Here is a 27,973-nt window from a genome sequence, read left to right as displayed (position 1 = left end):
CCATTTATTTTCCTCACACGACAGACAAACAACCCAAAAAAGCTAACTGTCAGGTACTATCTTCCCCCAATATTGTGTGTACCACATACTTACTATATTCATACACCCATTTAACCGAATTCATGTTATATTTTAGGGCTAAAAGTGACCTATTTTATTCAATAACTTTTTAAATTTTTTTTTTCCTGTCTGTCATGTCGAAAATGACCCAAATTCCCACAGTAACTATTCTACGTGTTTTGTGTGTGCCTTGGCCAAATAATCCATTTCAAATTTAGATAAACACATCTTTATTTTGGGGAATATAACACAAAATGCAGAGGCCGTAGCCAATAATAGTTTTTTTTAAAGGTATCCATTGGAACATTGAATAATGGAGATAGTAAGTGTTTACATAGGCTGATCAATAGATTATTTCTTCAGTCTCATTGTGCGGATCTATAATAAATGTCCCAAGGACTGGTGGTCTAGGACTTGAATGAGAGAGTTGTTATTTTTATTCCCTGCGTGGAAGCAAGATAAAAAAAAAACGAATATGCATAACTGACCTCTAAAATGACTTTTTTTAAAGGACAACCGACACCGTTTTTTAGTTTCCTAACTGACGTCAGAAAAATGTTTTATAGCATCTAAAACACCCAAAACACGCAGGCTGATATTTTTAGTCAAATGCAAAACACCAATAAAAATGAGTGAAAGTGTCCCAAAACTGCCACAAAATGAAACCGGTAATGGTCAGTTTCAGAAGGTCCCGCCCCCTTGTTCGTGACGTCACGCCAAGACATCTTGCCTTGCTGGAGAATCAAAACAATGGCTTCAGATTCGGAGAATAAGCTTTCTTGTTACACATCCAGTTATGATTATGATTCAAATAGTTCTGAAGAGGGAAGCATAAATGTTTGCAATCGATTAAAGAAATAATTCCGTGAAATTTTGAGGCGTCTGGACTGAAATGTAGCATCCCAGAAAATGCACAAAATGGCTTCCAATCTCAGTAGGAAATGGGCTGATTTGTCTTCTGGGAATTTGTCAGCTAGTATCAAATAGTAGTCTTGCTGCAACACACAACGATTCACCATCGCGTTATTTACGTCTTTTCCTTCTAATTTCGCCATCAACACGAAATTTTCAGACCTGCAAAATGCATTGTGTGTTGCTTTCTCGGTCAGGGGGTGTTCCTAACGTGACGTCACGTCACGAATCGGCACCAACTCAAAAACAAGACTTCCTGAATATTCAGGGCGAGTCTTAAAAGGTAAAATATCGCGATATGCGGTGGAACCTTTGTAAAATACGCTCAGTCGAAGTCATTTGAAGTGATTTTACAAATGATGGACACAAGTTGTCCGGAGGCGTCGGTTGTCCTTTAAAACTTGAATGTGATTTTCACGTATGGCAGGTTCAGTGGTGTGTTTCCAGCTCCACGATGGTCCACTCCCCTTGAGGCGAGGCGGCGTCTTCCGGAGAGAAGCTGGTCACAGTGATACTAGTGGACGAGTCATCCATAGGCGAGATGAGTTCTGCCCAACGCTTAAAAGTCTCCCTTTCCGGGGACAGAAAAGCCCTGACATCCAAACAGTCTCTCGACAAGGACAGCGTCTGCTTGATCAGGTACTGAGCCAAGTTCAGTTCTTCGGGGACCGGGTTGATGACTCCCAGATTGGACTCCTGGTCCGAGAGAAGCTGCTTGAGTAGGTTCCAATCTCGCCGTGCGAACTCGTGACCTTTGTCTTCGGCGTTTCCTTGTCCGCGTCTGTCCTTGTCCGAGAGGCGCGCTAAAGTTTCCGTCTCGTAAATGGGGGAGAGGGCTTTGTTGGACGGCGTCCGTTCACGTTTGTCGCCCCCTAGATCCAATCTGTCACAAGCAATGTCGCCTAAAAACAATTGACAATATTGCAAAATGACAAACTGTATCACAGCCCTTAACATCATTTTTGTTTGTGAATATTTCTCACACTAATTACTGCCGTCGACACGTAAAATAATAATATTTATCATAATAATACATTTTATTTGATCATTATAAAATAATGATCAATATTGTTTCAGTATTTTGAGTCAGAAGCGGTCGCTTTAAATCAGGGGTATCCAAACTTTTTCTAGCACAAAAAAAAAACAGCATTATTAGTTCGGGCTGGGCGATGAATATCACTTTACTCATAATAATAATCATAATAAATTAAAAAAAAAGTCACAAAACGCAATGCAGTTTTTAATAAATAATAAAAAAAGATCAATAAAGAAACTGAAGCCAGGTGACTAGATTTAATCTATTATTCTTCTTCTCAAAAAGTAGAATTTGTACATTGCAGATGAATGGAATGCAGTAGGATTTTTTTTTTTTCTCGCACTGCGACCGCTGACACGCTTTTGCTCCACCGTCGAGCTACATGCTGCTTCATCAACACCTTCATTGGTTGATCTGTTCTAGCAATTTTGTTCCATCATTTCAAATTGGAACATTAATAAAAAGACAACTGGTGATATGAGCCAGTTATGAAAAGAAGAGACGCAAATGGCCTTAAAATAGCACCCCTGTGCCGAATTTTGAACACCCCTGCTTTAACAGCAATAAATAAATGAATAAAACACTTTTCAATGCATCTTTTTAAAATTTTAATTAAAAAAACAAACACATGCCCAAAGAAAGCAAGTGGCCATGCATCGGACGTAGTTGGAATGCGTCATAAAATCTAAAATTGAACGAGTTTGCGTAGATATTCTTCTCAACGGCAAACTATTGTAATTTATTTTTGTTTTGGGCGTATTCTAACAGAAAATAGGTACAGAAAAGAGGTATACAATGTACGATCATTAGCACCGCCCTACCCAATCTCGAGGAATCGAAACAACGGCGCGGAAAATACTACTGGACCCTGCGCATCCTGCTCACCACCTTTTCCAGCGACCCCAATCCCCAACCCTCAGGCAGGCGCTACCGATCTGTAAGCACCAAATCCAGCAGACATTTAAACAGTTTCTTCCCCCGTCGCCTTTCATGTAAACAGAAACATCGTTTGTTGTCGTGAAGCGCTAGCGCACGAGTTAACAAAATATAAATCGAGACAAAGGAAGACAACGAATGTGGAGGAAAACAGCAGCATGCATTGTGAGCCGTGCCAAAATAAGAACATCAAAAACAAAAGACAACTCAGTGCACATATAAATAAGAACAACCAGGAAAATAAATAGACAAATAAATCATTTTTAGGCTAACTTTTCGTTAGCTTCACTTGCTACACAATTTAAAATACAAACATATACATATATAGATCTTTTAATTAAAAAAAAAAACATAAATTAGCAGGCATAGCTTAAAAAAATAAGTTTACTTTTGTTGGATATTATACCAAAACTTCATGACTGTATTCGGAAGAAATAGTGTTAAAATATTATATAATATATAACACTTGACTGTCAATCATCTGTGGGCATGATTGGTGTTTACAGATTTGGTGTTTTTTGATAAATTGCAACAATTAACTTATTTGCTGCCATTCCCGAATTTATTCCGTCATTGAAAAGTGTGTCGTGGAGCGCCATTCCCGAATTTGTTTGGCTTTTGGTTTTTCTTGCCAGTGGTGCCGATAAAGCGCTGGTCAGACCTCTGGCATTTTTTTTCACCAGGGGGCAGCATTTCTCTTTTGTCCATGTTTGTCCATGGTTGCACTTCGTGACAGCTTCAGCTGTTGTTAAAAGCGATATATAAATCAATATGTATGTATTGTATTGTATTTTGTACATCCACCCCCATTTCAAGCTCAGATAAGTCCATACTTAGGAATTAACTCTTTTTTTTTAATGATGATCGAAGAGACTCTAAGGTTTCTTAAGGTGAATTGAATGTTGATGTAGCCCTAAAATCAATATTCTGTGGGTCCTGGAATTTGAGTGACAATGACAAAAACCCTGGCACTGGAGTGGACACATTTTTGCGACATCGTCTGGCAGTGAATGAGTTAAAAAATACGTTTGACTTTTAAGCTACATTTGCGGAGCTTTTTAGGAAGTATAATTATGATTATTATTTTGTCGGACATTATCCAGTAAGGGTCATGTTGAGATTTTGTAATGAGCTCATAAGACTTGGTTCCTATGCATTTCTTGCAATTTAAAAACAAAAACAAAAAAAAATTGTTAAAATGTTGTTCGCGGAAACCTCAAAGGTGGAACTCTGCATCACAAAAATTACATTTTTGCGTTGTCATGACCCGTTCCCTCCGGGTCTTCACCGGGGGTCTCAGGATATCAATGTTGCAAATTCAAATGCATAGTGGTAAGAACAGATGTTACTCTCCATGGGGTGGGGGGGGTGTGGACTTGATTTGAATTTGAACCCGGACTTTCCGGGTTGGAAATATCCTTTTACACAAGCGATGGCAGGTAGGGTGTTAAGGATCAGGACTCTGAGTCAAGCCCAGAGAAAATGGTTTTTGGTTTGGTGGGAGGGTCAGGTTTGGAGTCCATATATCATACGTTACCTGCTGGAGACTCTGCCGCATGGTTGGGGGCGTCCCCCGTCACGCCTGGCTCACTTAAGTCTAGGTGCAAGCCGGCCTTCTTGGTTCCGTTGGCGTATGGTTGCCGGAGGTCCAGGTGACAAGGGCGCTCCTGGGGTGGTGTGTCTCTGGCGGCGTCAATGGAACCGGTCCCTTGGATTTGCTTGGTTTCGGTTGGGGATTCCGTCAGGGTTTCTTGGTGACCCTCACCTTGCTCCTGGTGCGCGGTTCCCGAATGTTGGCACGGATCGGGTGAGCGGGAAGGGGCGCAGTGGGATTGCGGTGTGACGGAGTCCGACCGGAAAACATCGCGCGGGGTGTCAGCGTCGTCGGGGTCTGGAGGGGTCTGGGCGCTGCATTCTTCTGAGCCCAATTCCTCACACTCATCGACGGAGAGCAAAACGGATCTGCGGAAATTGGAAGCCGACTGAAAGTCCGGTTGCTCGTCGTCCGGTTCGGCAGCGCCATCGTCGAACGCCATGTTGACGATGCCTTGAAATGGCGGCGAGGGTTCTTTGAGACCCTGATTGGGGACCACCTCCACTTCGGACGTCTCCTCCTCTGTCTCCTCTTCATCCTCTTCCTCCTCCTCATCGGAGGTCTGGTGGTCCGGCACGCTGGATGTGGTCTCGGCGGACACTAAACGTTGCTTTTGCAACAGCGACCGAGGACGTGGTCTCCCGCCTTCTTCCTCGCTGGTCGTCTCCACTTCCCGACCACGCAGCCGGACCTCCACCCTCATCCCGGCGCCGGCCTCGTACATCTTGATTTCCTCAGGCGTGCTGGTGTCGCTGCTGCTGCGCCCCAGGAAGTCACGGCAGCGCATGGTGCCGCACTTGGACACGCCTCGTTCGTTGAAGCAGTCGTCGTCTTGCGACCCGCCCGCGTCGTAGTCCTCCGAGCAGGGCTTGATGTCGTCCGAGGATGTGGAATGCGCGCTGCCCGTCTCGGATGCGGGGCTAATCTGGGCCCGGACGCCGCTCCAGGAGTCCTCCAAGGAAGTGCCTGTACTTCCCACATTGCACGGCGTGTCAACAGGGGTACACGGAGACCTTACACCTGTGAGGCTGTCTGTCTTTTTCACCGACGCGATGGATCGGACCGCCCGCGGTGCTACGCCAGGTTCTTCTGATCCATTTGTCGCCTGGTTGTCAGTCTTCTGGACTCCGGAAGTACACATTGAGTCCAGATGGAGGTCGGGGGTATCTTGGTCCTGACTTGGCCATATCGCTGTTAGCTCCTCAGAGCTAGCAAGTCCAATGTTTCCGCTCGGTTCCCGTTCGGTTTTACAGTCTAAACTTTGAGCATTCTCTTTCGCCCCGTGGAATTTAGCACTCCGCATGGTTACTCCACATTTTGGCAAAACTCTCTCTGTGTCGGTGATACTTTTAATCTTTGTTGTCGACTTGCTTAACGATTGCTTCGGCGACGGCGTAGAAACTTTGGTCGATTTAGAAAAACATTTAGAAGAGTTTCCGGTGAAGACCTTTTCGGCAGTGTCCCCGTGTGATTTGGTCGTTGTGGAGGATCTCGATACGTCTGAATCCTTCTTGGGTAAAATCTGCTTTTTCCCAATAGCTCCGTGCTTGGCGACTAAAGCACAAAAAGAACATGGGAGTTTTTCAAAAGACAGTTAGACTCCAAACGGGAGACATGTTCGCAGAGCAAAAAGTCTGACCGTGGTTGTCTGGCATTCCTTTGCCTTTGCTGTCCGTTCTTGCTCTCACAGATCCGACAACATGGCCTCCCGCCGCCAGTGGCTTTACACTTACGCCTTCTTTCACCTTGGATCTGCCTGCAGGACTCTGCGAATCCGTTTTGACCAACGCTGGTTTGTACGATGGCTTTACCTGCAGTTTGGGCTTGGCTCCTGGAAACACGGTCAATAAATCACAAGCGTTGAGGACAAAAGCTTGACAGTCGCCGTTGGTCTGCTCTGCCCTGATACCGGTAGCATAGCCAGCGATTAGCTCTAAAGATCTGGAGTTCAAAGTCAGTGATAAAGAAATAGCAGTTAGAGTTAGTGGATTTCAGCGTTAGGGTCAGTTGTTTTGGGTCAAACGTTGAATTTAACATACAAGGGATTAACTGTCCTTTCCGAGGTTAGCATCCTGATTATGCTTAGGGTAGAGTAGCCGTTGAGGCGGAAGCATTTATAGTTAGTTGTTTTAAAATGTTGAAATCCAAACAAATCAAATGTTAACCGGTGTCCCGGTACAGATTCCGTTCAACCTTGGGACGTTTCACCTTTTGTCTTTTAAGTGCTCGCGTACAAAAGCGTTTGAACAACGCTGTCGGTGTTGACATCTGGATTAAGCGGCCTTTGGAAAACCACAAAAGCTCAAAGTGCTCAGTCGACCAAACAACCCCCACACTCTCCTCCCCCCTAGCTTCACTCAACCCCTGGGAGCCTCTGCAGTCTAGTAGCAGCTGTGCAGGGACCTTAGACGTCTGCGGTTGAGCAGCTGCCGGCGCATTGATAGCAGCCTGAGCTCGTTTTATCTCGGCTTGTCTACACGCTGCAGCGGTGTGACTTCTGACAAGTCATTCGGCGGATGTTGGAGGACTCATGTCAGACTTTCGTCCTCAGTTTTAGGACATGGGACTTGGTTGTCTGAGATATAAGGACTTAAGGTCCCTATGGATTCAGGACTTGCTTCGATGACTCGCATGTATACGACCAATTCTCACCTCTATCATTCAGTCCCAACGATTCCGAGATAACAAGTAAGCACCTGGAATGGGAGGAGTGCCGTTACGAGGGCTCCCGCCGCCGTTGACGTTTTCCGGCGAGACACCGGCCGACGTGGATGAGGCGCCTCGTTGCGCAGAGCCTCTGGGAGCTCTCGCCATGCAGCTTGGAGGCGAAGTCTTCAGTTTGGTCCCAGGATTGACCTTCTTCTCAGTCTCTTTCGCCACACGGGAGCGAGCCGGACCGGCAACATCCCGCCCGACTGCCGCTGCTCCGCCATTGCTGTTCACAACCGCCGTCCCGCTCGGTGTCGTCTTGGGTTTTACCGCCGAGCTCCGATCTCCGGGTTTCTTCGTCAGCTTCCGGTTGGAGTTAGGTCCATCTCCTGATTTGTGGGCGGTCGTCAGCGCGTCGGACTTCATGGCGGGAAGAGGATTATACGCGCACGGACTCTCTTGGACTCAGCAGATGGAGAACATCTTCGAGGCGTCGCCTTCTGCTCGAGACACAAAAGAACTAAGTGAGGATTGCAGTTTCGAGTGTTGGGACGGCATAAAAACCAGGATCTGCGATATTCACGTGAGACCAGTCATTAGTACTTCACGCAACTGAGTGCTGTTTGTCGTCATCAAATGTTTCTGATACACAACCAGGATCAATAAATGGGAACTCTCAACCCTACCCGACCCGCACGGCTGTAGTCTTAGCGGCACATCTCAAAGTCAAAAAGTCAAAGTCAGCTTTATTGCTTTATCAGGGACGTCATGGTGGAATTTGCACGTCTACTACAAGCTAAATGTTAAAAGCAAACACGAAGCTGTAGCATCTTCCGCTTATTCTAAACATCTGCGCTCAGGCTAGCTCTGCCATTTTTGTCACGTGGCAAATATCTGCCATCAAGAGCTAAAATTAGCGCACACTTAGCGCAACGCGTCATCGTCTGCTTTGCATCGAAAGACTGACCGCTAATGTCAATGGGCCGCGGGTTAGCATTGATGCTAATGCTAAACGGGTCAACTTGTATATTTTTGGATATTTTGATGATTTGTAACAGGTTCAAATTCGTTTTTTTTTTCTTATCCGACACAACGCTGTGGAGGCACCAAAAAAAAAAACATCGGTGAAATGGAGCAAAACGGCAAGAAATCCTCAAATCGCGGACGCTCACATGACGCAGCGCCGAGGAACAACCAGGAAGCCGCTGACGACAAGGCACTCTTTGCGACACGATACTCTTTGCATGCTAGCCATTGAGCAAAAAAAAGGAAATCAAACCTCCGGTCAACTAATTGATCGGTGCGACCTTTCATTGCCATAGCAACAAAATCCAGCAAACGAAGACCAACGACAGTTCATCATCACAATCAATCGTGACGCGCTCGCTGCGTTTTCCGCACCGTCTGCGCGTGATAACATCCATGATGAATTATTCAGGCAGCTACATCTTACCCCCCCCCCCATTAGCATTCACGGATCATGTGCATTCGTGGATCATGTGCACCCCCGCTAATGCCACATTTCTCCTTCCATCATGCACATCATAGTAAGCATCTAAAAAAGGCGCTAGCTCAATGAAGCTACATCATCAAAGCTTCTCACCTGCTCCGGAAATCACCAGAAGCTGCAAAGGAGACGCAGTACGGCAGCAGCGTGGAATGCATCTGGTGATTGGACCTTTTAGGGGCGGGGCGAGGTGGGGGTAGGGGGTGGGGTTGTGGATGAGAAAAATAGGGAGGGTTGTGGTCAGAATGGAACACAAAAACGAAAAGGCTGCTATGCTTTGTCGGCCAATCGGCAGCTGCTTTGGAAGGACCTTACATCGCCATAGCAACAAGCAACCCCGCCTCTCGTCAGACTCACCCCGCCCCCTCCTCCACACGCAAGATGTGTGTGTGCGTGTGTGTGTGTGTGCGTGTGTGTGTGTGTGCGTGTGTGTGTGTGTGTGTGTGTGTGTGCGTGTGCGTGCGTGTGTGTGTGTGTGTGTGTGTGTGTGTGTGTGTGTGTGTGTGAGTGGCGGGATCAGATTACCTGAGAAGCGTCATGGGTTTCATCCACGAGGGCAACGTCTCAATTCCCAAAATGAGGTGTCATGTGACCATTCCTTTCTTTCTTTCTTTCTTTCTTTCTACACGCATCAGTACGAGATGCGTGTTTGATAATATAACCAAAAATAATATATATATATATATTTTTTAAATGACCATGTATAGTAAGGCATTTTTTTGGAGGGGGGTAAATGGGTCCTTTTTAAAATTGTTTTTTTTGTTTGTTTGTTTTATAAGCATGTACAGTAAGGAGTTTTTAAAATACTCTGAACTAATGCGTGTTCGATTATATAACAAAAAATAACCATGTATAGTAAGGCTTTTTTTTGGGGTGGGGGGTCTTTTTTTTTTTTTATAAGCATGTAAAGTAAGTTTTTAAAACGACGAGCATGTGTACTGGTGGCCCAGTGGTTATCGTGTCAACCTCGCAGTGTGGCGAAACAGGGTTCGATTCCGGTTTCATTTTACCTGTCTGGAGTTTCCATGTTCTCCCCTCCGATGAGTTTGCAGGAAACGTCTAAAATTATTTTGTGGAAGTCGCAGCAGAGAACATGGACAGCGAGCGAAAGGCCTCCATCTTGGTTGGAATGAGTGCAAATTGAATCGAGGTGGTCTCTTGATTGGATTATCTTCATATTTCCTTCCTATGGAGGGGGGGGGGGGGCAAGGGGATAAAGAGGCTAACGAGCGTGCTGATAACAAGATAACGTTATTTAGATCAATGATGATATTTCGACTGGATGTCGACCCGCGTTACAGCAACTGTGATGGAAGTTCAAGAAAAAAAATAATCCACGCATGAAATATCGGATTGACGTTTCGCACGTGAGCTCTTGTGTGACGGGTGCAAAGTAAGCAAGATAGCAATGACATTACAGTAATCCGATTACTACTCGTCAGATTACTGTACTCTGATTACTAGTAATAAAATTACAAATTATCAGATTACTGTGATTGCATTACTGTAATTTGATTACTAGTAATATGACTACTATAAACACATTACCGGCAATCGGATTACATTGATCTGATCACGATAATCAGATTACAATAATATGAGTACTGTAATCTGATTACTGGTAATCCAATTACTCATAATCAGATTACAGTAATCAGATTACTAGTAATTCTGATAATCAGATTATAATTTCATTACTGGTGTTTGTTATGGAATGTAGGGAAAGAGATGCCCATGTCACGGTAAGATCAGAGCATTGTCATCAAATGGTAAGTATAGTTTTTGCTTCTTTCAATGTTGCTGTGCCGATGACCATTTTGTGTTTGGGAGTCTTTTACTGAGCGAGTTGCTTGTTCTGTAGCCACAAAGGGACATAAATCTTCTTGTGCCGGTCCCAAGCCCGGATAAATACAGAGGGTTGTGTCAGGAAGGGCATCCGACGTAAAAGCTTGGCCAAAACAAACATGCGGATCAAACCTCTAAAGATGGAGGACACTGATTTGCTGTGGCGACCCCTTGAAGGGAAAAGCCGAAAGGAAAAGAAGAAGACTGGTAATCAGATTATTGGTAATAATATTAAACGCCTTACTATACATGGTCGTTTTTCGGGCCAGAAACGCCTTACTATACATGGTCGTTTTTCGGGCTAAAAACGCCTTACTATACATGGTCGTTTTTTTTTTCGCCAAAAACGCCTTACTATACATGGTCATTTTTATCGTCTAAAAACGCCTTACTATACATGGTCGTTTTTTGGCCTAAAAACGCCTTACTATACATAGTCGTTTTTCGGGCGAAAAACGCCTTACTATACATGGTCGTTTTTCGGGCTAAAAACGCCTTACTATACATGGTCGTTTTTCAGGAAAAAAACGCCTTACTATACATGGTCGTTTTTCGGGCCAGAAACGCCTTACTATACATGGTCGTTTTTTTGGGCTAAAAACGCCTTACTATACATGGTCGTTTTTTGGCCTAAAAACACCTTACTATACATGGTCGTTTTTCGAGCTAAAAACGCCTTACTATACATGGTCGTTTTTTTGGGCTAAAAACGCCTTACTATACATGGTCATTTTTCGGGCCTCAAACGCCTTACTATACATGGTCGTTTTTTGGCCTAAAAACACCTTACTATACATGGTCGTTTTTCGAGCTAAAAACGCCTTACTATACATGGTCGTTTTTTTGGGCTAAAAACGCCTTACTATACATGGTCATTTTTCGGGCCTCAAACGCCTTACTATACATGGTCGTTTTTTGGCCTAAAAACGCCTTACTATACATGGTCGTTTTTCGGGCTAAAAACGCCTTACTATACATGGTCGTTTTTCGGGCCAGAAACGCCTTACTATACATGGTCGTTTTTCAGGAAAAAAACGCCTTACTATACATGGTCGTTTTTCGGGCCAGAAACGCCTTACTATACATGGTCGTTTTTTTGGGCTAAAAACGCCTTACTATACATGGTCGTTTTTTTGGGCTAAAAATGCCTTACTATACATGGTCGTTTTTCGGGCTAAAAACGCCTTACTATACATGGTCGTTTTTTTGGGCTAAAAACGCCTTACTATACATGGTCGTTTTTCGGGCTAAAAACGCCTTACTATACATGGTCGTTTTTTTGGGCTAAAAATGTCTTACTATACATGGTCATTTTTCGGGCCTCAAACGCCTTACTATACATGGTCGTTTTTTGGCCTAAAAACGCCTTACTATACATGGTCGTTTTTTTCGTCGAAAAACGCCTTACTATACATGGTCGTTTTTTGGCCTAAAAACGCCTTACTATACATGGTCGTTTTTCGAGCTAAAAACGCCTTACTATACATGGTCGTTTTTTTGGGCTAAAAACGCCTTACTATACATGGTCGGCCTTACTATTTTTTTTTCGCCAAAAATGCCTTACTATACATGGTCATTTTTATGGTCGTTTTTCGTCTAAAAACGCCTTACTATACATGGTCGTTTTTTGGCCTAAAAACGCCTTACTATACATGGTCGTTTTTCGGGCTAAAAACGCCTTACTATACATGGTCGTTTTTCGGGCTAAAAACGCCTTACTATACATGGTCGTTTTTCAGGAAAAAAACGCCTTACTATACATGGTCGTTTTTCAGGAAAAAAACGCCTTACTATACATGGTCGTTTTTCGGGCCAGAAACGCCTTACTCTACATGGTCGTTTTTTTGGGCTAAAAACGCCTTACTATACATGGTCGTTTTTTGGCCTAAAAACACCTTACTATTCATGGTCGTTTTTCGAGCTAAAAACGCCTTACTATACATGGTCGTTTTTTTGGGCTAAAAACGCCTTACTATACATGGTCATTTTTCGGGCCTCAAACGCCTTACTATACATGGTCGTTTTTTGGCCTAAAAACGCCTTACTATACATGGTCGTTTTTTTCGTCGAAAAACGCCTTACTATACATGGTCGTTTTTCGAGCTAAAAACGCCTTACTATACATGGTCGTTTTTCGGGCCAGAAACGCCTTACTATACATGGTCATTTTTCGGGCCTCAAACGCCTTACTATACATGGTCGTTTTTTGGCCTAAAAACGCCTTACTATACATGGTCGTTTTTCGGGCTAAAAACGCCTTACTATACATGGTCGTTTTACGGGCCAGAAACGCCTTACTATACATGGTCGTTTTTCAGGAAAAAAACGCCTTACTATACATGGTCGTTTTTCGGGCCAGAAACGCCTTACTATACATGGTCGTTTTTCGAGCTAAAAACGCCTTACTATACATGGTCGTTTTTCGAGCTAAAAACGCCTTACTATACATGGTCGTTTTTTTGGGCTAAAAACGCCTTACTATACATGGTCATTTTTCGGGCCTCAAACGCCTTACTATACATGGTCGTTTTTTGGCCTAAAAACGCCTTACTATACATGGTCGTTTTTCGGGCTAAAAACGCCTTACTATACATGGTCGTTTTTCGGGCTAAAAACGCCTTACTATACATGGTCGTTTTTCGGGCTAAAAACGCCTTACTATACATGGTCGTTTTTCAGGAAAAAAACGCCTTACTATACATGGTCGTTTTTCGGGCCAGAAACGCCTTACTATACATGGTCGTTTTTTTGGGCTAAAAACGCCTTACTATACATGGTCGTTTTTTGGCCTAAAAACGCCTTACTATACATGGTCGTTTTTCGAGCTAAAAACGCCTTACTATACATGGTCGTTTTTTTGGGCTAAAAACGCCTTACTATACATGGTCGTTTTTTGGCCTAAAAACACCTCACTATACATGGTCGTTTTTCGAGCTAAAAACGCCTTACTATACATGGTCGTTTTTTTGGGCTAAAAATGCCTTACTATACATGGTCATTTTTCGGGCCTCAAACGCCTTACTATACATGGTCGTTTTTTGGCCTAAAAACGCCTTACTATACATGGTCGTTTTTCGGGCTAAAAACGCCTTACTATACATGGTCGTTTTTCGGGCCAGAAACGCCTTACTATACATGGTCGTTTTTTTGGGCTAAAAACGCCTTACTATACATGGTCGTTTTTTTGGGCTAAAAATGCCTTACTATACATGGTCGTTTTTCGGGCTAAAAACGCCTTACTATACATGGTCGTTTTTTTGGGCTAAAAACGCCTTACTATACATGGTCGTTTTTCGGGCTAAAAACGCCTTACTATACATGGTCGTTTTTTTGGGCTAAAAACGTCTTACTATACATGGTCATTTTTCGGGCCTCAAACGCCTTACTATACATGGTCGTTTTTTGGCCTAAAAACGCCTTACTATACATGGTCGTTTTTCGAGCTAAAAACGCCTTACTATACATGGTCGTTTTTTTTGGGCTAAAAACGCCTTACTATACATGGTCGGTTTTTTTTTCGCCAAAAACGCCTTACTATACATGGTCGTTTTTCGAGCTAAAAACGCCTTACTATACATGGTCGTTTTTTTGGGCTAAAAACGCCTTACTATACATGGTCGGGTTTTTTTTTCGCCAAAAACGCCTTACTATACATGGTCATTTTTATCGTCTAAAAACGCCTTACTATACATGGTCGTTTTTTGGCCTAAAAACGCCTTACTATACATGGTCGTTTTTCGGGCTAAAAACGCCTTACTATACATGGTCGTTTTTCGGGCTAAAAACGCCTTACTATACATGGTCGTTTTTTGGCCTAAAAACGCCTTACTATACATGGTCGTTTTTCGGGCTAAAAACGCCTTACTATACATGGTCGTTTTTTTGGGCTAAAAACGCCTTACTATACATGGTCATTTTTCGGGCCTCAAACGCCTTACTATACATGGTCGTTTTTCGAGCTAAAAACGCCTTACTATACATGGTCGTTTTTTTGGGCTAAAAACGCCTTACTATACATGGTCGTTTTTTGGCCTAAAAACACCTCACTATACATGGTCGTTTTTCGAGCTAAAAACGCCTTACTATACATGGTCGTTTTTTTGGGCTAAAAATGCCTTACTATACATGGTCATTTTTCGGGCCTCAAACGCCTTACTATACATGGTCGTTTTTTGGCCTAAAAACGCCTTACTATACATGGTCGTTTTTCGGGCTAAAAACGCCTTACTATACATGGTCGTTTTTCGGGCCAGAAACGCCTTACTATACATGGTCGTTTTTCAGGAAAAAAACGCCTTACTATACATGGTCGTTTTTCGGGCCAGAAACGCCTTACTATACATGGTCGTTTTTTTGGGCTAAAAACGCCTTACTATACATGGTCGTTTTTTTGGGCTAAAAATGCCTTACTATACATGGTCGTTTTTCGGGCTAAAAACGCCTTACTATACATGGTCGTTTTTTTGGGCTAAAAACGCCTTACTATACATGGTCGTTTTTCGGGCTAAAAACGCCTTACTATACATGGTCATTTTTCGGGCCTCAAACGCCTTACTATACATGGTCGTTTTTTGGCCTAAAAACGCCTTACTATACATGGTCGTTTTTTTCGTCGAAAAACGCCTTACTATACATGGTCGTTTTTTGGCCTAAAAACGCCTTACTATACATGGTCGTTTTTCGAGCTAAAAACGCCTTACTATACATGGTCGTTTTTTTGGGCTAAAAACGCCTTACTATACATGGTCGGTTTTTTTTTCGCCAAAAATGCCTTACTATACATGGTCATTTTTATCGTCTAAAAACGCCTTACTATACATGGTCGTTTTTTGGCCTAAAAACGCCTTACTATACATGGTCGTTTTTCGGGCTAAAAACGCCTTACTATACATGGTCGTTTTTCGGGCTAAAAACGCCTTACTATACATGGTCGTTTTTCAGGAAAAAAACGCCTTACTATACATGGTCGTTTTTCGGGCCAGAAACGCCTTACTCTACATGGTCGTTTTTTTGGGCTAAAAACGCCTTACTATACATGGTCGTTTTTTGGCCTAAAAACACCTTACTATTCATGGTCGTTTTTCGAGCTAAAAACGCCTTACTATACATGGTCGTTTTTTTGGGCTAAAAACGCCTTACTATACATGGTCGTTTTTTGGCCTAAAAACGCCTTACTATACATGGTCGTTTTTCGGGCTAAAAACACGCAACAAGCGAGTTGCTTGTTCTGTAGCCACAAAGGGACATAAATCTTCTTGTGCCGGTCCCAAGCCCGGATAAATACAGAGGGTTGTGTCAGGAAGGGCATCCGACGTAAAAGCTTGGCCAAAACAAACATGCGGATCAAACCTCTAAAGATGGAGGACACTGATTTCCTGTGGCGACCCCTTGAAGGGAAAAGCCGAAAGGAAAAGAAGACTGGTAATCAGATTATTGGTAATAATATTATTGGTAATTAGATTACAATGATCAGATTACAAGTAATCAGATTACAAGTAATCATATTCCAGTATCCGTTACATTTTTTAAATGAAAAAATGCAGTTCTAACAAGAATCATTAAAAATTCAAATTGAAGAAAAAAGTATTTAAATAATCATATTACTGTAATCTGATTATTTTTACAGTAGTCTGATTACTAGTAGTTACAGTACAGTGATTACTTGTGATCAATTGACTGTATTTTGATTACTAGATATACTAGTATTCCTATTAATAAAATTACTAGTAATCATATTACTATCATTTCCTTGCTAGTAATTGGATTACTGTAATCTGATTACTTTAGTACTGGAATCATATTACTGCTGAACAGATTACAACCGACCATATTACAAGTAATCAGATTACAAGTAATCGTAGTACAGTACTCATTACTTTTTTAATGAAAAAAAAGGCAGTTCAACCAAGAATCATTAAAAATTCTAATTCAAGAAAAAAATGTGGTATTTCAGTAATCATTCAGTAATCAGATTACTGTAATTAGATTACAAGTAATCTGATTACATGTACACATATTCCAGTATCCGTTACATTTTAAATAAAGAAATGCAGAAGAAAAAAAGCGTTGGTATTTTAAAGTATTTAAGTAATCATATTACTGTAATCTGATTTCTTGTAATCGGATTACTGTATTTTGATTACTAGATATACTAGTATTACTATTAATCATATAGTAATTTGATTATTAGTAATCAGATTACTAGTAATTGGATTTTTCCAACAGATGATTGTTTGTAATTGGATTACTGTAATCTGATTACTGTAATCGTGTTACTGGAAATCAGATTACAACCGACCATATAACAAGTAATCAGATTACAAGTAATCACATTACATTATTTGTTATATTTTCTAAAAATGAAAAAAATGCAGTTCTACCAAGCATCATTAAATTCAAATTGAAGAAAAAAATTGTGATTTAAGTAATCATATTACAGTAATCTGATTACCTGTAAACCTATTACATTAATCTGATTACAAGTAATATTACAGTAATCTGATTACTTGTGATTCGATTATTGTATTTTGATTACTTGATATACTAGTGTTACTAAACCGGATTACTAATAATCAGATTACTAAAATAGCATTAATAGTAATCACATTACTGTAATGCTCAAATCGCAGACACTCACACGACGGAGACACTGAACACGTTTTTGTACATTCTGGTACCTCATTCGTTAATGTCCAGTATTTGTAAATATGATTACTAGTAATCAGATTACAGTAATCCTAGAGGACCTGTCCCCAACCACGAATTTGATTGGCCCTTGGAATGAAGGTGTGGATGAACGAATGTCGCAATTACCTTCGGCTCATTTGTGGATGATTCATCGTTGCGTTTGTGTTGGAGCTGGGTGACCTCTGTTTACCCCCACGAGGTGCTCGTGCGCGAATAGAATAGAATTCATCTCCGAAATGACTCACCGAAACACCGCCATGACCTTTGACCCTCCAATTCTATTCCTGGTGTTTTGTTTATTAAAAAATAATCTATTTTGAACAGCGAAGAACTGCACAAGAAGTGACAGGAAGTGGATTTATTAAAAAAAAAGAAAGGTAGCTTTGTGAAGTATGCAACGCATGGTACAAAACAGGAAGTACACGCCCACCTCTGAAAAAAAATGCAGGAAGTGAAAACAACATAAATATATTGGCCCATTGTCCTCATTTTGTTGGTCTTATTTTATTACAAAGTGGATGTGATAATAAATAAATATGCATTCGGGTGGCAATGAATGTCTTTACCTGTAGCTCCTGTATTTTCTTTTTCTACTTCTTCCTTTCATAACTTTGCTGCTGTGTTACTTCCGAGTGGAGTGAACAATGGCGCGAATGGCTGCCGCTGCTCACCCGCACATAAAAAAAGTTCTTATCCAATGACTGTGGGGTGTCCTTGAGAGTTTTGAAAGGTGCTTAGAATAATAATAATAATAATAATATACATTTCATTTCCCAGCGCCTTTCAAAACTCACTTTACAGTCACAGGATGAGTTTTTCTGTGGGTGAGCAGCGGCAGCATTCACTCAACCCGGAAGTAACTCAAATAGATAGAAAGCTAGCTAGGTAGCTAATAGCTAGCGAATAGATAGGTAATACCGAGCGAATGTAGCTAATATATAACGAATATATAGCTAAAACCTAGCGATTGTAGCTAATACATAGCGAATACCTAGCGAATAGATCGCGAATACCATGCGAGCTATAGCTGATAGATACAGTAAATAAAAGTTACATGTATTATTATTATTGTAGTTGTGTAATGAGGATCATTTTATGTTACTTCCGGGTTAAGTGAACGCTGGCGTGTGACTGCCGCTGCTCACCTGCAGAAAAAATATCCCGCGACGTAAATGTAGTTTTATTATAAATATTCTTATTATTATTATTATTATTGTTGTGTAATGAGGATCATTTTATGATACTTTCGGGTTGAGTGAAAGCTGGCGCGTGTGGCTGCCGCAGCTCACCCACGGAAAAAAATATCCTGTGACTGTAAAGTGTCCTCGAGGGTTTTGAAAGGATTATTATGAATATTATTTTCTTTCTTTCAAGTGCCCCCCCCCCCCTCCCCTACGTGCGCTTTGAACCTGCCGATTGTTTTTGCGTCAGTTCCGATGGCCCTTGCGGCCGTCGCCGTCCTTGAGGAAAGTCCACATGAGCGTGTTGACGATGTCGGGCTGGTCCTGCTGCAACCAATGGCTGGCCCCCGAGATCACGTTGAGTCGAAAGTGGCTTCGGATGTGCACCCGGCACGCCTCGGCCATCTCCTGCTCCACAAAAGCGTCGCGTTCGCCCCACAGAAGCAAAACTGGAGAGCGGACTTGGTTGCGGCTCAGCGGCAGGGAGCTGGAATCGAACCAAAGTCATAAAGGACTGAAATGGATTATTGTTATTATTATTATTATTATTATTATTATTATTATTATTAGCGATGGCTAGCATTAGCTAGCTGGCTTTCTATCTATTTCAGTTACTTCCGGGTTGGGTGAGCGCTGGCGAGTGTGTGGCTGCCGCTGCTCACCCACTGTAAAATTGTGACTGTGGGGTGACCTTGAGCGTTTTGAAAGGCGCTTGTAAATGAAATGCATTAATTATTATGATTATTATTATTTTATTGTTAAATTTGGACTAGTTTCAACTTTATTGATAGTTCAAAGGCAGAGTGTAGACTGCAAGGTTAAAATATCCAATCAATCAGGTTCCACAAATAATCTGCACAGGCACATATGTGCGCTCTCCGCACATATATTTTGGCTATTTGACTGGCTAGCTATTAGCTATTTAACTGGCTGGCTATTAACCGTCTGGCTGGCTGTTGGCTATCTAGCTATCTATTTATTAGCTATACATTAGCTAGCCATCAGCTAATAGATTAGTTATAAGCTATCCATTAGCTAGACATCAGATAGCCAGCCAGCTAAGAGATAGCTAATAACTAATAGATAGCTAATAGATAGGTAAGTAGAAAACTAGCTAGTTAGCTTTCTATCTATTTGAGTTACTTCCGGGTTGAGTGAACGCTGGCGCGTGTGGCTGCCGCTGCTCACCCACAGAAAAACGTATCGTGTGACTGTAAAGTGACCTTGAGAGTTTTGAAAGGTGCTTAGAAATCAAATATATTATTCTTACGATTATTCAGGAAAAATAAATTGTGTGAAATGACGAGGGGAAAATAGCAGCGGGAGAAGGTAATGTTTTGTTGTCCTTTTCACCGATTCCCCCCCACTGTCCCGCGCTATAAAAAGCAACGTTGTAATTGGGCGGCAGATGGTTGGCTCATTCATGTGTGACGGCTTCATTCATTCCAATCTGCTCCCCTTAATGACGTTTTAGACAGCTGGCTACCTATTGGCTATCTGTCTAGATTGCTATGTCGCTGGCTATTTATTAGCTGTATGGCTATCTAGCTAGTAAGCTAACTGTCTAGCTGGCTATCTATTAGCTATCTGTCTCGATAGCTAGCTCTGTCGCTGGCTATTTGTTAGCCAGTGACGGTCACCGGATCAGTTTTTCTGCGGGTGAGCAGCGGCAGCCACACGCGCCAGACTAAAATAGATAGAAAGCTAGCTAGTTAGCTAAAAGTTAGCTAAAAGATAGCCAGCTAGACAGTTAGCTCACTAGCTAGATAGCCATATAGCTAATAAATAGCCAGCTACATAGATAGCTAATAGATAGCAAATGACTGTCTGAGTCACATTATTATTTAGTTTCTTTGACTTTAGCGTTTAATGTATAAAAAACAAAATGTAAAAAGGGGGAGGAGTTTGGTTGTTGTTTTTTGTCGTTTTTTTTTTTTGCATGGCAGCCCTTCCCGCCGACGTGTTTCCACGGCAACAGACCAGCCACGGTGTTGAAGGTGACACGTGGGGACAATGGGCCGTGTCAAAGCACGCGGCGGCGACATCGGAAACAAGGACACGCAGTAAAAAAAGCAAAATATTGACCTTCCAAAAATATGCTCGTTTTAACCGTATGAATAAATTATACTGATCGCCACTCAACTCACCTGATGATAATAATAATAATAATAATAAATTTCATTTATAAGCGCCTCTCAAGGTCACTTTACAGTAACGGGATAACATTTCCTGTGGGTGAGCAGCGGCAGCCATACGCGCCAGCGTTCACTCAACCCGGAAATAACTCAAATAGATAGAAAGCTAGCTAGCTAGCAAATAGAGAGCTAGCCAAGGAGCTAGACCGCTGATAGATAAGATAGCCAGCCAACTAGATAACTAACAGATAGCAAATAGATAGCTAGGTAGGTAGCTTGATAGCTAGCTCGACTGTCATGAGGAAAAGAGAAACTTTACTTAAGTAACTTTATAATATAATACATTGTATTTACGAGGGCCTTTCAATGACATACTCTTCAATGACATAGCTAATAGATAGATAGCTAGCTAGATAGCTAGTTATATAGTTAATAGATAGCAAATAGATCGGTAGCTAGGTAGATAGCCAGTTAGCTAATTAGCTAGATAGCAAGGGGGGGGGGGTGCCGATAATGCGCTGGTCAGACCTCCGGCAATATTTTTCCCTTTCCACGAGGGGGGCAGAATTAGCCTTTTGCTAGAGAAATCGATGTCTGTATTGTATTTTGTACAGCCGCCCCCATTTCAAGTTCCGATAACTCCAGACCCATATAATTTAGGAATTAACTCTTTTTTTCTGATGAAAGAAGAAAGTCTAATGTTTCTTACGCTGAATTGAATGTTTATGTATCCCTACAATTCAATATTCTGTGGGTCCTGCAATTTGAGTAAAAATGACAAAAACCCTGGCACTGAAGTGGACACCTATTTGCACATGGTCTGGCAGTGAATGAGTTAAAAACCATTAAAAGTAATCAAGCACGATCAATAATTAACGGATTAATGAATTTGAAAGACCTGAAAACATTCCTGAAGTAGTTGAGCGCGGCCGTCAGGGCTCCGGGCTGCGATAGCACGTACAGGTACGCTTCTAGTTCCTCGGCCGTCAGCCATCTTCCTTTCCGGGCCATTCCAGTGCTCGGGCTGGTGAACAAGGCCTTCAAAGCCTTCAGGGCGGAAAAGACAAAAAAAAAAAAATGGTGTGAGTCAGAGAAAAAAAAAACAAACAAACGGGCTGGTCGTTATCTATTTGCTAGCTAGCTAACGTTCTATCTATTTGAGTTATTCCGAGTTGAGTGAACGCTGGCTCATGTTGCTATCTATTAGCTAGCTAACTTTCTATCTATTTGAGTTATTCCGAGTTGAGTGAACGCAGCCTTATGTCGATTAGCTATCTATGAGCTAGCTAGCTAACTTTCTATCAATTTAAGTTATTGCGAGTTGAGTGAACGCTGGCTCATGTCGATTAGCTATCTATGAGCTAGCTAGCTAACTTTCTATCAATTTGAGTTATTGCGAGTTGAGTGAACGCTGGCTCAAGTTGCTATCTATTAGCTATCTAGCTAACTTTCTATCAATTTGAGTTATTCCGAGTTGAATGAACGCTGGCTCATGTTGCTATCGAGAAGCTATCTTTTAGCTAGCTAGCTAACTTTCTATCTATTTGAGTTATTCCGAGTTGAGTGAACGCTGGCTCATGTCGATTAGCTATCTATGAGCTAGCTAGCTAACTTTCTATCAATTTGAGTTATTGCGAGTTGAGTGAACGCTGGCTCAAGTTGCTATCGAGAAGCTATCTATGAGCTAGCTAGCTAACTTTCCATCGATTTGAGTTATTGCGAGTTGAGTGAACGCTGGCTCAAGTTGCTATCTATTAGCTATCTAGCTAACTTTTTGTCTATTTGAGTTATTCCGAGTTCAGTGAACGCTGGCTCAAGTAGCTATCTATTAGCTATCTAGCTATCTATTTTCAATCTAGCTAGCCATTAGTTATCTATTAGCTAACTTTCTATTTATTTGAGTTATTCCGGGTTGAGTGAACGGTGGCGCGTGTGGCTGCCGCTGCTCACCCTCAGAAAAAACTGATCCTGTGACTGACTGCAAAGTGACCTTGACAGTATTGAAAGGCGCTGAGAAATCAAAAGTATTATTATTATTATTGAAGAGAGTCAAGGTCAAGGCGAGGAGCACCTTAAAGTCGTCGATGGAGAGCATGAGCTCCGGCAGGCGAGGCAGCTGGAAGAAGAAGAAGTGACTGCACTTCAGCATCTGGCTGGGATGACGCAAGGCGTAGTCTTGAAGACAAGAAGTGAAGAGATCAATCGAATTTCACGTGGCCAATCAAAACCAAGAAAGACGCTTACCCGCGTGGACAGACGGATGCGGACAGTTGAGGACGATGAGCTTGACCACCATCTCCGGGTAGTTGATGGCAAACAACCAGGCGATGGTGCCCCCCCAGTCGTGACCCACCAGGAAGCAACGGTTGTAACCTCAACGCCAGAGAGAAGAAGAATCCAAAAAATGAAAAATGTCACGAGGACGACAAAGACGGGAAAAAACAGGAACAGGAACCAAAAGTGACAGAAATAAGGGCGCGGAAAGTTCTACTGGACCCTCTGCACCCTGCCCACCACCTTTTCCAGCGACTCCCCCCCTCAGGCAGGTGCTACCGATCCATGCGCACCAAACAGTAACCCAAATAGAACTGTATAGTGCCTCCTTGTGTGTTCTCCATACTTGGCCAATAAAGATGGACCCTCCGCACCCTGCCCACCACCTTTTCCTGCAACCTCCCCCCCCTCAGGCAGGCGCTACCGATCCATGCGCACGTACCAGTAATAATAATACATTTAATTTATAAGCGCCTTTCAAAACTCTCAATATCACTTTACAATCACAGGTTTTTCTGTGGGTGAGCAGTGGCAGCCACACATGCCAGTTTTCACTCAACCCGGAAGTAACTCGGATAGAAAGCTAGCTAGCTAATAGATAGCTAACAGATAGCTAGCTAGGCCTTCACTCAATCCGGAAGTAACTCGGATAGAAAGCTAGCTAGGTAATAGAGAGCTAACAGATACCCAAATATAACTGTATAGTGCCTCCTTGTATGGCCAATAAAGATGATTGTAATTCTGAAAACAAGGACCACATTAGTGGCCAGTTTCAAGCCAGTCGCCATAGCAACAACCCCCCGCCCCCGCTGCGCAACGCTAGCGCGCCGGTCGGCTCACCGAGGTGCTCCACCATGTCCTTGACGTCGGTGAGAAGCAACTCGGGCCTGTAGCTGTCGGCGGAGAGCGGCAGGTCCGAGTCGCCGTAACCTCGCATGTCCACCGCCGCCACTCGGAACTCGCTCTTGAATTCGCGCAGTTGGTGTCGCCATGAGAACCTGCGGCGGCGGCATGTTTGGTGAGAAACTGGGAATCGCCAGTACGATATGATGCATAATAATAATCATCATCGTACATTGGATTTCTAAGCGCCTTTCAAAACTCTCAAGGTCACTTTACAGCGTTACAGGATGAGTTATTTCTGTGGGTAAGCAGCGGCAGCCACATGCGCCAGCGTTCACTCAACCCCGAAGTAACTCAAATAGATAGAAAGCTAGCGAGCTAATGGATAACAAATAAATAGCTAATAGTTAGCCAGATAGCCAACAGCTAGCCAACTAGACAGCTTACAACCAGTTAGCTAGACAGCTAATAGCTACCTAGCTAGCTAATGGATAGCAAATAAATAGCTAATAGTTAGCCAGATAGCCAAAAGCTAGCCAGTTTACAGCCAGTCAGCTAGACAGCTAATAGCTAGCCAGCTAGCTAATGGATCACTAATAAATAGCTAATAGATAGCCAGATAGCCAACAGCCAGTCAGCGAGACAGCTACCTAGCTAGCTAACGGATAGCAAATATATAGCTACGAGTTAGCCAGATAGCCAACAGCTAGCCAGCTTACATGGTCAGTTTTTGAAAAAAAAATCAGTTCTTTCCTTCAAAGGTTGCTACTGAATCCCTGTCATCTAAATCAAATATTTTCTTTTAACGCGTCTGTTAATCAATAAAAAAAAAAGATAGATGAATCAATAACTAATCATGACAGCGAAAACACTCCCCCTCCTGCCCCGAAACGCAAATATTATTTGACTTTGTTAAGCACTTTGTTCCAGGTTCAGCTGTTGTGAAAGTGCTATCTCGAAATCAGGACGTATCGTATCGTATTGTATTGTATTCTTCTGAAATTTCCAAAAGACCAAGTTGGTCATTTTTTTCCCCCGACAAGTGAACACCAAATCGCCTTTGACGTAACTCCCCGCGCATACCGCGAAGAGAGGCCAATGCGACCCGACAACGTCGTTGACCCCGATGCACGGTGCTTTGATTTCATATCCAAAACGCCGGAGGGGTTTGGAGGACATCTTCAAAGGATTTTGAAGGAGCGGGTTGATCCGCAAAGCGTTTTTTTTTTTTTTTTTGTAACCATTTACGGGAAAGAAAATGGAAAAAAACAAATGTGGCGCTGGACTTACCAGAATTCGGGGAAGCCGTGCAGGAAGAGCATGAGGGGCTTGCCGCGCTCGCCCGCCGCCACGTAGTGGAACCTCAAGCCCGACTCCTGTGGGATGTGCCGAACCACAAAATAGATCCCGTCACATATAGCTACTTGGCTATCAGCTGTATAGCGAGCTAGCTAGCTAGCTATTACTTATCCTGTGACTGTAAAGTGACCTTGAGAGCTTAAAAGGCGCTTAAAAATGAAAAGTATTATTATTAGCTATTAGCTGTATAGCTAGCCAGCTATTAACTGTATAGCTAGCTAACCAGCTATAACTTATCTATCCTGTGACTGTAAAGTGACCTTGAGAGTTTGAAAGGCACTTATAAATGAAATGTATTATCAGCTATCTATTAGCTAGCTAGCTATTTGTTTTTTTGAGTTACTTCCGGGTTGAGTGAACGCTGGCGCACGTGGCTGCCGCTGCTCACCCACAGAAACTTATCCTGTGACTGTAAAGTGACCGTGAGAGTTTTGAAAGGCGCTTAGAAATGAAATGTATTATTATTATTATTAGCTAGCTATTAGCTGTATAGCTATCTCAATAGCTATCTATTACTTATCCTGCGACTGTAAAGTGACCTTGAGAGTTTGAAAGGTGCTTATAAATGAAATGTATTATTATTATTATTATTAGCTATCTATTAGCTAGCTAGCTAGCTATTTGAGTTACTTCCGGGTTAAGTGAACGCTGGCGCGCGTGTCTGCCGCTGCTCACCCACAGAAAAACGTATCATGTGATTGTAATGTGACCTTGAGTTTTGAAAGGCACTTATAAATGAAAGGTATTATAACTATAATTTAAAAAAAATGCCCAATCTCCAACATCCAAAAATGTGCCCCACCCCCTCCAAAAAAACAAAATATGGTTACTCATACCAAAATAAACACCCCCTCCAGCCCCCCCGCATCATTTTTGAAGACCAACAAACTTCCAAGAAGCAACCCGAATCTTAACCTTCACATTTGAAATTTAGCGCACGCACACACACACACACACACACACACACACACACACACACACACACACACACACACACACACACACACACACACACACACACACACAGAAGACAAAAACAAACCTGGCGATCACGACTCAAGCCACGTGCCTCCCCCCTCCTCCCCCTCCTCACCTTGATGCGCACGTAACAATGCGTGCCCAAGGACGTGTCGTGTAGACACGGCGGGGGGGCGTCTCGCGGCGTCCAGCGGAAGGTGGCGGTCGGCCGCGCGATGGCGCTCCAGCAGAGTCGCAGCAACGCGGCGGCGCCGCAAAGCGCGCAAAAGGCGCCGACGAGTGACCAGTAGGCGCAAAGTCGCAGGCGCAGCGCCAGGCGGAGCAGCAGAGGAGGCGGCGAAGAGCGCGGCGAACGCGCCATCTTCGCATCGCGCGGCGGCGTGTCTCTCGGAAGGATGGAGAGGATGACGACGGGGAAGAAGAAGATGAGGGGGGAGAAAAAAACGAGCAAAGGGAGGGAGGGAGGGAGGATCCTGGACGACGAGCTGCTCAATGGGGTGGACGGAAAAAAGAAGGGTGAGGGAGAGAGGGAGGGAGGGAGGGAGGGAGGCTTGTTGTTGTTATTGTTTGCCGCCAACCAAGACTTAAAGGACAACCGACACCATTTTTTTGTTTGCTAACTGACATTAGAAAAAAACGTTTCATAGCATCTAAAAATACCCAAAACACACAGGCTGATATTTGTAGTCAAATGCAAAAATGACTTCAACTGTCCCAAAACTACTTCAAAATGACCTCAACAAGCTTCAGAAGGTCCCGCCCCCTTGTTCGTGACGTCACGGCAGGACATCTTGCCTTGCCCTAGAATCAAAACAATGGCTTTAGATTGGGAGAAGATGCTTTCTTGTTACTCATCCACTTATGAATATGATTCAAATAGTTCTGAAGAGGAAAGCATACATGTTTGCATTCGATTAAAGGAGTCCTCCCGTATCAATTCAAGCCGTCAATGACAGCAATGTAGCGTCCCAGAAAATGTACAAGATGGCACCCAAGCTCCATTGGAAATGGGCCGATTTGTATGCTGGGAATTTGTGTCAACTAGTATGAAATAGTAGTCTTGGTGCAACACACGATTCACCATTATGTTTTTTCCTTCTAATTTCGCCATCAACACAGATCAATACGACATTTTCAGACGAAAAAAAAAAAAGCACCCAAAATGCATTGTGTGTCGCTTTCTCAGTCAGGGGCGTTCCCTCCGTGACGTCACGTCAGGCATCGTCACCAACTCGAAAACAAGATTTCCTGAATATTCAGCGCGAGTCTTAAAACGTAAAATCTAGCTATATGCCGTGGAATCTTTGTCAAATACGCTCAGTAGGAGTCATTTTACAAATGATGGACGCAACTTGTCGGGTGGTGTCGGTTGTCCTTTAATGTACTTTGGAGCCTGCTGGAAAGCAACATTCAGCCTACTGAAATGGACATGCACGCACGCCAAGGCGACGCCGATTGCATAGTGAAAATATTTTTATTATTTTCGGGAATTAAAACAAACAAACAAACAAACATAAACAAATCTCTCAGAGTTCAAAGGTTATTCCAGAAAAGGCAACGACTGGACGGCCCACAAAGTGCAAAGTGTCACTCAAGAAGACAACGAGGAAAAGGATGCTCGGCAAATGAAGCGTTTTCCATCAACAAAAATGTCTAAAGGTGCATGCAGGCCCAATAGCGACGCCAAGAAGAGTTTGAATTGCAATTTTGAAAATGGAGTCAGTCACATTTCTGTTTTTTTTTTTTTTTTTTTTTTAACCACTCAATCAGAACTTTTGGAATGGAAGAGAAAAAAAAAGAAATTCAAGCTCAGAAGGCATATCTAAACTTCCATCTTTGTGTGTTATTTTTAAACCAACACAAACGAGCTAGAAAGACAACAAACAGCCTGAAAATGGGCCCACAAAGAACCAAAGTGGAGCAGTGCATACCTTTCCAAAGTCAACGCTATCGTGTGTGTGTGTGTGTGTGTGTGTG

General features: G+C 42.8%; 2 protein-coding genes across 4 annotated transcripts; both read right to left on the bottom strand.

Annotated features, from left to right (window-relative positions):
• Positions 1-301: 301 nt before the first annotated feature.
• btbd8 (BTB domain containing 8) lies at positions 302-8,898 on the bottom strand. 3 transcript variants are annotated; one of them, XM_089001271.1, is made up of 5 exons: positions 8,791-8,898; positions 7,235-7,687; positions 6,178-6,369; positions 4,482-6,092; positions 302-1,874 (listed from the first exon to the last, which is right to left on the bottom strand). In XM_089001271.1, the coding sequence occupies exons 2-5, from the start codon at positions 7,611-7,613 to the stop codon at positions 1,402-1,404; spliced, it is 2,655 nt and encodes an 884-aa protein (XP_088857397.1). In that variant the 5' UTR covers positions 7,614-7,687; positions 8,791-8,898; the 3' UTR covers positions 302-1,401. The 3 variants fall into 3 exon arrangements, with proteins under 3 accessions (XP_088857397.1, XP_088857399.1, XP_088857400.1); XM_089001273.1 differs by lacking the exon at positions 8,791-8,898 and adding an exon at positions 8,467-8,584; XM_089001274.1 differs by lacking the exon at positions 8,791-8,898 and adding an exon at positions 8,360-8,414.
• Positions 8,899-18,415: 9,517 nt separating this feature from the next.
• On the bottom strand, positions 18,416-26,470 carry ephx4 (epoxide hydrolase 4). The gene is made up of 7 exons (XM_089000869.1): positions 26,112-26,470; positions 24,950-25,035; positions 23,657-23,814; positions 22,787-22,915; positions 22,614-22,717; positions 21,441-21,589; positions 18,416-18,894 (listed from the first exon to the last, which is right to left on the bottom strand). The coding sequence occupies exons 1-7, from the start codon at positions 26,355-26,357 to the stop codon at positions 18,654-18,656; spliced, it is 1,113 nt and encodes a 370-aa protein (XP_088856995.1). The 5' UTR covers positions 26,358-26,470; the 3' UTR covers positions 18,416-18,653.
• Between the last annotated feature and the right edge of the window lie 1,503 nt (positions 26,471-27,973).

Source organism: Hippocampus bargibanti, linkage group LG07 (assembly GCF_051943395.1).
Source record: "Hippocampus bargibanti isolate YZ-2025 linkage group LG07, ASM5194339v1, whole genome shotgun sequence".
Classification (NCBI taxonomy): Eukaryota; Metazoa; Chordata; class Actinopteri; order Syngnathiformes; family Syngnathidae; genus Hippocampus; species Hippocampus bargibanti.
The sequence above is the reverse complement of the archived record's forward strand: the minus strand, read 5'-3'. Positions and strand labels throughout refer to the sequence as shown.